This window comes from Aythya fuligula, unplaced genomic scaffold (genome assembly GCF_009819795.1).
Source record: "Aythya fuligula isolate bAytFul2 unplaced genomic scaffold, bAytFul2.pri scaffold_31_arrow_ctg1_2, whole genome shotgun sequence".
NCBI lineage: Eukaryota > Metazoa > Chordata > Aves > Anseriformes > Anatidae > Aythya > Aythya fuligula.
In genome coordinates, this window is record NW_022473980.1 from 59,544 (window position 1) to 70,000 (window position 10,457).

The 10,457-nt window shown below is 55.2% G+C and overlaps 1 protein-coding gene across 1 annotated transcript in view; it reads right to left on the reverse strand.

Moving 5' to 3' along the window:
- Positions 1–5,723: 5,723 nt before the first annotated feature.
- Positions 5,724–10,457, reverse strand: part of LOC116501541 (ATPase family AAA domain-containing protein 2-like) — a gene marked incomplete at its 5' end in the record, with an annotated part of 26,337 nt that continues 21,603 nt past the window's right edge. Inside the window, one exon of the mRNA XM_032207140.1 lies at positions 5,724–5,981. Coding sequence (XP_032063031.1) covers positions 5,724–5,981 — 258 coding nt within the window. The remainder of the gene's footprint in view (positions 5,982–10,457) is intronic.

Below are 10,457 nucleotides of genomic sequence, written 5' to 3' on the forward strand. Positions count from 1 at the left end.
AAACCTGGGCAGCATCCGCACGGCATCGGCGCGGCAGTGCCTGGACTCCCTGCTTCTCCAGCTGACCAACAAGATGTCCAGGGAAGAAGTCAAGAACCTGCTGCAGTTCTCTCCGCCATGTGACAGGTCCTGGCCTTGACATCCTTGAGGGCTTGTTCCATGTTGGGAGATGCACCTGGAGACTCTCTGCTTGCCAGAGCCATGGCAAAGAGCAGGACATCCCCAGGGAGCACAGCCCTCCTTCCCACCAATGTGTTCCAGCCCTACTGGGCCAGCCAGGGCTGCAGCAGCCCAGCTGTCCAAGGCAGCCCAGAGTCCCCCTGCCCCCAGGGAACACCAGCTCAGCCCCCTCCTGCTTGCCCAGGCTGGGCCCTCAGTGCTCCCCAAGTCACAGGGGCTGCAGGACAGCCTGGCTCCTCTGGGGCTGGCCCAGTTTGTGGCCCTGCGGCTGAGGCAGCCTCACTGACAGAGTATTCTGGGCTTGCAGCACTGACCTGGGCATGTGGGAGGTGATCCTGGCCATGCCGCAGACGTTGGAGAAGGTTTTAAACACCATGATGGAAGACTTGCCGCTGTGCGGCGTGTGCACTGGAGTAAAAGAAGACACCTGCATCCGTCGCTTGGCTGTGAGTTCCCAGATGAAACCTTGCTCCCAGCAGGGCTACGTGTGTCCCTTCAGGCACACAGGCACAGCCCTGTGCCCATCTACCCCCAAACTGCCAGCTCCCGCAGGACGTACGGACGCATGGTCCCTGGGGCCGGCAAGCCCCCGTAGCTCCCCGCGCCTGGTGCCTCTTTGGTGCCAGCTGGCGCTGCCCCATCCCTGCCCAAAGGTGGGAGAAGAAGAGGCTGCAGGGAGCCCTGCAGGCCCTGCCAGGCTCTCACTGCTCTTTCTTGCAGATGCTGGCCCAGAATCACATTTCTGAGGAGGAGTTTGGTAACCCAGTGCACCTCCAGAGCTACCTGAAGCACCCAAGCCCAGAGATGCGCTTGATGGTTCTGAAAGGGCTCTGCACCGTGTCAGAGAGCCCTGAGAAGGTGAGTGGGCCATCGTCAAGCAAAGCCATGTTGGCAGCCTGGGCCTTTGCTCTTCTGCCCTCCCGTCCCTCCCTGCTGCCAGGAAGCAAGGCAGGAGGCTGGTGCTCAGGAACCAGAGCCCTTTGCCCAGGGTGGTCTCTCAGTACTTCACGGAAGGGAAATGGTGTCTTTCCTACAGGCAAGAAAACTTCAGGTTGTGTTACCAGCCATCGTGGAGGCCCTGCAGGACACCAACACAGACGTCATGCTCAAGGCCCTGCGTGTCCTGAGAAACATGATGGCTCATGTGGAGAGGAGGAAGGCCAGTGGCCCGGCTCTGCAGCTGGCTGAGAAGCTCCTGCCACTCTTTGACCACGTAAGTGTGCTGCGGGAGCCCGAGCCCACAGCTGGGCCCCCTGTAACGAGGGCTGCCCTTCAGCCCGGCCCTGTGGGCAGCACTCAGGCAGGGCCTTCCCAGTCTCCTCGTCAGCCCAGGCGCTGGGGAGCTCTGCTTGGGCATGGCTGGTGCTGCTGGTGGCGAAAGTGGGGTGGCTGGCGGGCAGCCTGCGATGGCAACCGATTGCGTTGCCCTTCACGGGCACCAGGCCTTGCAGCTGCCCCGAGCAGCTCCTCTGGGAAGGATCCAGCGCTGAAGCATCTCACAGTTCTGTGAGCTCCCTTCACAGCAGCCACGCTAATGCTGAAATTCCTCCTGTCCTCCTCCCTGCCAGGAGTCCAGCCAGGTGCGGGAGCACTCCATCTGCCTCTTCCAAGCTGTGACGGAGGCTGTGCTGCGGCAAAGGAAGAAGGAAATGAAGACGAGCGTGCAAAGGAGCCTCCTCCCACTCTTCTTTCGTATGAAAGACCAGAGTGAGAGGGTAGCAAAGGTACAGATCTCAGAGCTGAGCAGGGGACAGAGGGTCTCCTTCCCAAGGCTGTGGTGCTAATTCCCAACCTCTGCTGCTCCGCAGGCCTCTGGGGAAGCTCTCGCCACGGCTGCAGAGTTTCTGCGACGGAAAGAGCTCAAGCGCTTGGCCATAACAGAACAGACGTGGAGGATCGGGGAGTGCTTGGTAAGGACCCAACTTGGTTTGCCCCAGCTGGGCAAACGTGCCCGGCCAGAGCCCGCTGCCTGCAGCCGCATCCTCGCTCCCTTCCTTCCAGCACAGAGCCCCAGGGGGCTCTTCTGCAGGCCCCTCTGCCCTCCCTGCCCCCAGGATGCTGGAGGAGACCCTGGAGAGGCTGTGCAAGCCCCGTGACCTTGCGTTCTCTCTCTCTCCAGCTGCAGCAGGACAGAGGCAGAGTAGAAGAATACCTGCAGCAGAGCCAGCCCTACCTGCAGGACACTCAGACCAACTTGCGACTTGAGGCCGTCAGATTCATTGGTGAGCCCAGCCCCTGGGTCCCTCTTGGGGCAGCCTTTGGCAGCCCCAGGCACTGCCCTGGCAGTGAGGCACAGCCCTGTTGCCCCCAGAGCCCCCCGACTGGGCCCTTGCTCCAGGGTGCAGGAGGGGGCACAGCCTGGCTGGCCAGGCCAGGGGCTGCGCTGCTGGGAGCGTGCTGGGGAGCGGGGCTCTGATGGGATCTCTGTGTCTAGGTCTTGCTGCGCGCTACTGCAAGGACCAGAGCGAGGAGAAGCTGAATGAAATCCTCAGCGGTGAGTGAGGGCAGTGGGGGGTGTGCTAGGGCTGGGGGGACAGCGGCAGAGGCCCCCGTGCCTTGCCCTGCTCCAGGGAAATGCTGAGGAGGGCGGAGGAGCAATGCAGGCATAGGAACGAGGGAGAGGAGACGGGGTGGCCTGTGGTGTCAGGGAATGGCCTCCCAGCCTGGAGCTGGGCAGTGCCGCTGAAAGGGTTGAGTGTCCCTGAGGAAGAGTCAGGGGAAAGGGCAGTAAGGCTGACAGAAGGTGGGAGCCTGTTGTAGAGCACGCAACCAGGACGAAGAGGGAGATGAAACAGCCTACAAGCAGCTAGGAGCAGGGTCATGATTGCTAGCCCTTGCTCTCATGGGGAAGCACAATAGCGAGAGGAAAGAGTCCAGGACATTCCTGGAGTGTGTGAATCCTCCCAGGGGGAAGGACTGGTGGGTGCATTTGGGACATTGCTGAGCAGCAGCTTTCAACAGATTCCTTTGTCCCTCCTGCTCCTCCTGGCCTGGGGAAGAGTCGAGTGGGGCTGGCATGGTCTGCAGGAGATGCCTGGGGATCTCTGCAAGGAGTGGGTTTTCATCTCTGCTCTTCTTTCTTTGGCAGCCCTCCGGCCTTCAGACAGCGACCCGGAACCCATGGTCCGTTCCCTGGCAGTTCAAACCACCCTGATCCTGACGTCAAGGCATAACACAACGTCAGGACGGAGATTTCCACTGCTGTGGTGCTGCTAGCCCCGCAGCAGTCCTCAAAAGAGCAATATATATTTTAATAGAACTAGGCTGTTGTCTCATTATTCCAGCAGCTCTTTCAAAGTGACTCAGTGCCATGACGCTGAGCTAACTTGGAGGCCACCAAGGACATCTTTTCCCTGGGCCCGGTGACTGCATGGCGCCTACTCAACCAATGAAAGAGTCACAGAACCCTTGCGCTTGGAAAAGGGCCTTCAGCTCAAGGCCAAGCGTCAGCTAACACTACCAGGCCCACCACAAAACCATGGCCCTTAGCGCCAAGTCCACGCATTTCTTTAATAGCTCCAGGCCTGGGGACTCCAGCAGTGCCCTGGGCAGCTGGTTCCACCCTTTCCATGAAGAAATTCTTCCTGACATCCCATCCTGTGAGTCCACCTGTGGTAGGTGCGCCCAGGTAGAAGAACTGCTCAGCCTCCTGGCAGAGCTTCGGGAGGAGGTGGGCAGGCTGAGGAGCACCAGGGAGTCGGAGAAGGTTGAACTGTACTCTGCCAGCCCTGGGACAGATGCGTCAGGCAGACACAGCAGAGGAAATGGAGGATCCCCTACCCTCTGTCCGTCAGGCAGAAGGAGTGGATCTCAGTGACGAAGGGATGGAAGTTGAGATCTGCTCGGGGCAGCAGGCGAACCCCTCCTTGCCTACCTCACCTTCTTTTCAGGTGCCCTGAAACAACAGACTCTGGAACTAATGGACACACAAACAATGATGTGCATGAAGGTCCATCCAGGTTGGAGGGGTTTTAGTTACAGAATCACAGAATTTTCTAGGTTGGAAGAGACCTCAAGGTCATCGAGTCCAACCTCCAACCTAACGCTAACAGCCCTCCACTAAACCATATCCCTAAGCTCTACATCTAAACGTCTTTTGAAGACTTCCAGGGATGGTGACTCCACCACTTCCCTGGGCAGCCTGTTCCAGTGCCTCGTAACCCTTTCAGTGAAGAAGTTCTTCCTAACATCTAGCCTAAAACTCCCCTGGCTCAACTTAAACCCATTCCCCCTCGTCCTGTCACCAGGCACGTGGGAGAACAGGCCAACCCCCACCTCACTACAGCCTCCCTTGAGGTACCTAAAAAGAGCGATAAGGTCGCCCCTGAGCCTCCTCTTCTCCAGGCTGAACAAGCCCAGCTCCCTCAGCTGCTCCTCGTAGGACTTGTTCTCCAGGCCCCTCACCAGCTTCGTTGCCCTTCTCTGCACCCGCTCAAGTACCTCGATGTCCTTCTTGTAGCGAGGGGCCCAAAACTGAACACAGTACTCGAGGTGCGGCCTCACCAGAGCTGAGTACAGGGGGACGATCACCTCCCTAGCCCTGCTGGTCACACTGTTCCTGATACAAGCCAGGATTCCGTTGGCCTTCTTGGCCACCTGAGCACACTGCTGGCTCATATTCATCCGACTGTCCACCATCACTCCCAGGTCCTTCTCTGCCTGGCAGCTTTCCAACCATTCCTCTCCCAGCCTGTAGCTCTGCTTGGGGTTATTGCGGCCCAGGTGCAGGACCCAGCACTTGGCCTTGTTAAACTTCATGCAGTTGACCTCAGCCCATCGGTGCAGCCTATCCAGATCCTCCTGCAGAGCTTTCCTACCCTCGAGCAGATCGACACACGCACCTATCTTGGTGTCATCTGCGAACTTACTGAGGGTGCACTCGATGCCCTCGTCCAGATCATCGATGAAGATATTAAAGAGGACCGGCCCCAGCACCGAGCCCTGGGGGACGCCACTAGTGACTGGCCTCCAACTGGACTTGACTCCATTCACCACGACTCTTTGGGCCCGGCTATCCAGCCAGTTTCTAACCCAACGAAGCGTGCGCCAGTCCAAGCCAAGAGCAGCCAGTTTCTTGAGGAGAATGCTGTGGGAGACGGTGTCAAAAGCCTTGCTGAAGTCAAGGTAGACCACATCCACAGCCTTTCCCTCATCCACCCAGCGCGTCACTCTGTCATAGAAGGAGATCAGGTTCATCAGGCATCTAGGCATCTAGTTTTCTAGGGCAAGTCAGCCTTCCCCCATTAGTCAGAACTTCCCCCAGAATTTCGCGCAGGCACGGCGAGCAGGTAGGGCTCCTTGCCCATAAGAACAAATCCTCTAATGGCTGTCTTCTCACTAGGTAGGCTACAACGGTCTACACCAGGCATAGAACTCTCCCTAGGAGGTCTGTATCCACCCAGAGTGAGTGCCCTCTCAAAAATGTAGCAGTTCAGGTCTACAGATGCAGGGAGTGCCTGAGCCTGTTGCTGCCCTCTGGGGCGGCGGAGACACTGTGTGTGTGAGGTGCTGGCAGGTGGATGACCAAGGTCACAGGACAGCCATCATCGGAGGCAGCTCACACTGCCGGCCAGAGATCCCCCAGAGCAACCCTGTGGTGTCCGCACAGCCTTGCCCACGTAACTGCTCAGCTCTGAGATCTGTACCTTTGCTACCCTCTCACTCTGGTCTTTCATACGAAAGAAGAGTGGGAGGAGGCTCCTTTGCACGCTCGTCTTCATTTCCTTCTTCCTTTGCCGCAGCACAGCCTCCGTCACGGCTTGGAAGAGGCAGATGGAGTGCTCCCGCACCTGGCTGGACTCCTGGCAGGGAGGAGGACAGGAGGAATTTCAGCATTAGCGTGGCTGCTGTGAAGGGAGCTCACAGAACTGTGAGATGCTTCAGCGCTGGATCCTTCCCAGAGGAGCTGCTCGGGGCAGCTGCAAGGCCTGGTGCCCGTGAAGGGCAACGCAATCGGTTGCCATCGCAGGCTGCCCGCCAGCCACCCCACTTTCGCCACCAGCAGCACCAGCCATGCCCAAGCAGAGCTCCCCAGCGCCTGGGCTGACGAGGAGACTGGGAAGGCCCTGCCTGAGTGCTGCCCACAGGGCCGGGCTGAAGGGCAGCCCTCGTTACAGGGGGCCCAGCTGCGGGCTCGGGCTCCCGCAGCACACTTACGTGGTCAAAGAGTGGCAGGAGCTTCTCTCATGTGAGAGAAGCTTCTCTCTTCCAACCAGCCTCTTGTGCTGGCCTGGGGAGTGGGACTGGCCCTGTGGGGTGTAATACACCATGAATGTTTGTTCATTGTCTTTTGTATTATAAAAACAAGGAGTTCTGTTTGAGGAGCGGGAGTTGCGAAAGCTCCCTGTCTGAATTTAAGAAGAGATTGGACTGTGCACTTAGTCACATGGTCTGAACTTTTGGGTAGACCTGTGCGGTGTCAAGAGTTGGACTTGATGATCCTTAAGGGTCCCTTCCAACTCAGGATATTCTAGGATTCTATGATTCTAAGTAAGGAGCTGTATAATGCTTGGCTAGACACTATGAAAATTCTTTTGCTTAATGTAACAAAAAAAGAGAGCCCCCTCCCCTTCTCTCCCTCTGCATCTCAGTTGCCTCTTTTGTTCAAAGACACTGTTGCAAAGCTCATGTAACCACCTCCTGATAAGTTGCTCAACTAGTGTATCAACATCCTGCCTTCCTGTCTCATGCTGGGCCAACATGACCAAATAAAACAAGAAGTTGCACCACAACGCCGAGGAAGACTACTGCCTTCATCTTCACGACCACCAGAGGGACAGAGACGACCCCCTAGCAACAGCGCGCACAGTCGCAGAATATCCCAGGATGTGCTGCGTAATCCCGGAATTACCAAGATATAAAAAGGGACCCTGGCAGGGGTGAGGTGCGCACCGTTGGCGGAGCCGAGACTCCCCGGCTGCCCAGCACTGTTTTGCTTGCTGTTTGCTTACTCAATAAATTCCTTTCTATGATTAATACAATGCTTTCTGAAAATTAATTAAGGGGGCAATTTATAACATGGGGCACAGGCACTCTGTGCTGGGGATCTCCCAGGCAAGAGACCAGGGCTCCGGCAGCTTCACGGACCTCTGTTCCCTGAGCCATGGCTGGCCCCAGCACGGGGGCTGCTAGGGAGGCCCAGAGCCGCCGTTGTCCCAGCAGCTGTGGTGCCTTTCAAGGGGCAGGAGCTGTGGTGGCCATTCCCAGAGCCCTGCAGCAGCCTGTGGTTGGGCCCTGCCCTGGGTCAAGCCCAGCCTGGGCTGCTGGGCTGGGCTGGGCTGGGGAGAGGACAGGGAGGTGGGGAGAGGTGGGCAGGGGCTGGGCTGGGCTGGGCAGTTCCCAGCACAGGGCAACAGCAGCGTCAGGGAGCGGTGGCAGCATTTAGGGGAGGGATCCCAGCAGGGCTTGGTGCTGCAGAGCCAGGGCTGCACAAAGGGAGCCCAGAGCTGCAGGGGCAGGGGAGAAGAGGCCACTCTGCGCCCTTGCTGGCCTGGGCAGAGCAGGAAGGGGGCCCAGGGCATTCATCCCATCACCGCAACCTGTCAGGACCTGCAAGGCACTCATGGAGCATCCAAAGCCAGGCTCTACAGTGTGGCCACAAGCCCTGCCTGCTCCTCCTGCTGCCACACTCCCTGTGGTGGCTGCAGCAGAGGGGACCCCCAGCCAGCCCCTGTATGGGGCTCTGCCACCCGCCTTACCCCAGCCCTCTCCAGCGCCCTTCTTGCTGCTGTCAAATGCATGCCAGGACCTCCCAGTGCGTGCTTTTCTGGCTGTCTGTCTGGACCTATGCACCTCCCATTGTTCTCCTGGTTTGCCTTCCCCTTACTCTTTCATCACTCAGACTGCTCTCACTGACCCACTTGCTGCTTTGAGCTTTGAAGTAGAAGCAGCCCAGCTTGCCCGTCTATCAGCAGTCTGTCTAATTGTTTCCTTACCAAGATCCTTATCATTTGTCATTGAATTCATATGATATGGGTTAATACTAACACTATAATTTTTAATTTCCTATCTATCAGTATAAAATACTTATTGTACAGTCATCCTTGTAGGAAGGTAAACTTCACAGGATGTCGAGGGATTTTTGAAACAGCAAAGATCCCATGACTTGCTGCAGCTGAGCAAACCAAGCTACCAGAACGACTATGAGAAGTTCCCATGACAGTGTTCCCACATTGCCCGATTGAGGAATTTAGAAAAATATTGTTGCCAGCAGCTGGCTTCAAGGACGGGATCTACGTGACTGCTAATCACAAGGGGGTTGTTTTCTTGCAGGTGGGGTTGTTTTCTTCCATTTGTTTGTCTGAGTGCTTTTGGCCAATAATCTTGTGTGAGAAACTATCTGCTCCTGTTAAGTTTGCTATAAGAGTCAGGCTATTTGGGTAATAAAGGGAGAGCATGATCTGACCATACTAATGTCTGTTGTGTTTTCGGCCGTTCTTCCTGCAACAACAGGAGGCATACATGTTGAGCTTGCTTTGTTTTTTGGATAATTGCTGCATGTTTTCATGTTCTTTGGTTGGAAATAGGAAAAAGCCTTCTGCACCTTTGTGCTGCCAGGTCTCTAAGGAAAGCAGGAGGGCGCTGGTGCAAAGGAGCTGTAACATCCAGCGACAGACCGGCACAGAAATCTGGTGTAAGAAAAGTAAGTGATGAAGGCACCAGATGACCAATGGGAGAAATGGCAAGGCTGGGGTGGTGAGGAGCAAGGTTGTCCATGCAGTGTCAGACATCAAGAGTCTGCTTGTCTTCCCTATTCAGGTCTCAAAAGAAGACACCCTGGGTCAGTGTCAATTAGACAATAATGCTCCAAATCAAAATTCAAATAAATGCATCCTTTAAAATGGGAAAATATTTTTATTAGGTGCTTTTTGAAATATTCCTCCTTATCTACAACAGGAAAGCTCTCCAATTAGCTGAAAAAGTTTTGAAGACTTGAAGAAAACTATGTAAGATGTTTTAGGAGTTTCTGCATTTTAATGAGTTCCATGGTGTACATGTATTTTGGTGCTCAGTCTATGAAGCTCAGGTACTGAGAGGAGAATGATGCAATTGCTTGAGAAAGTAAAGTCAGAAGGAAAAGTTGAAGTGACAGAGTATTAATGGGCCCCACTGAGGACTGTTACTAACAAAACCTCCCCAGGGACATGTTAGGCAGCTACTTGGAGGCCTTGATTACAGAGAGGCAAAGGCACTGTGAGGAGAAATATTTTCATTAAGCAGAAGGGCCAAAGCCAGATACCAGATACTGGAGGGGAGATCCTGCACCCCCATGTCTGGCTCAGGGCTCTTCCTGGGGTCTGTGGGTTGTGGTGGGCAGTGTGACACCTCCGTGCCTCTACACAGAGTAGCAAGGAAGCAATGAGGCTCCATTGCAATGAGTATAATATGTCTCCTCATGAGCTCTAGCCAAGGAGACAAAAATGTCAGGGCTGTTGGGGCCTGTCATTCTTGCCAGCACCCTCTGCCTTCTGCTCTTCAGGCTTTCCTATGCTGTCCCACAGTTTGACCTATTTTCTTGAAGTCTGCAGACACCCATCTCTGTTTCACCCATCTCATTTCACCAATGTCTCATCAACCTTCACTAGCTAATCCTTGAAATACAAAGCCAGGATCTGATCACAGACACTCTTTGGGTGACCTCTGGTGCCACAGCACTAACTTTTGAGGGACATTTCGTCTTCCTTGTGGCCACTGCCACCCTTTTAAGGTGCACTTCATGGCAGTTTTTTCTATCCTGCTCTTTCCTACTATGAAAGAAAGCTCCATCAGGTTGGAATCCACTCATAAAGTAGGCATCGAACCCATCAGGATTCTTGTGTTCAAAACCATTAGCTTCTGCTGTCCAAGCTCCTCTTCCCTCCCCAAAATCTCACATCTCTCCTGTCTAGGCTTATCCTGAATTCACTGTATCAGTCATCTTCTTAGAGGCAGCTTTCTGATGACTTTCATGAACACAGAGTATCTGTCTTACCTCTGCTGGCTACTCTGTTCCTGAGAAAGAAGCAGCTTCTAAGCCAGTATGAAGAAGGACACAAAGGGTCTGTAGGAGCACCTTGCACAATGTGCCCAGCAGCTCTGCACCACCACAAAAGTGCACATCCTGCCTACAAGTTTTGGTTCCAGAATGGCTCCTATGGATCCAGGGTAACTTCCCAGGCCCTTATGTATGCTTCAGTTTCCCCCAGGCATCTTGAAGGCAGTAGCTGCCTCTGTGTAGAAAACTGAAAGCAGCCCTGAAGGATGACTTTAGGCAAAAGCTGACACTTCTGACATAACCC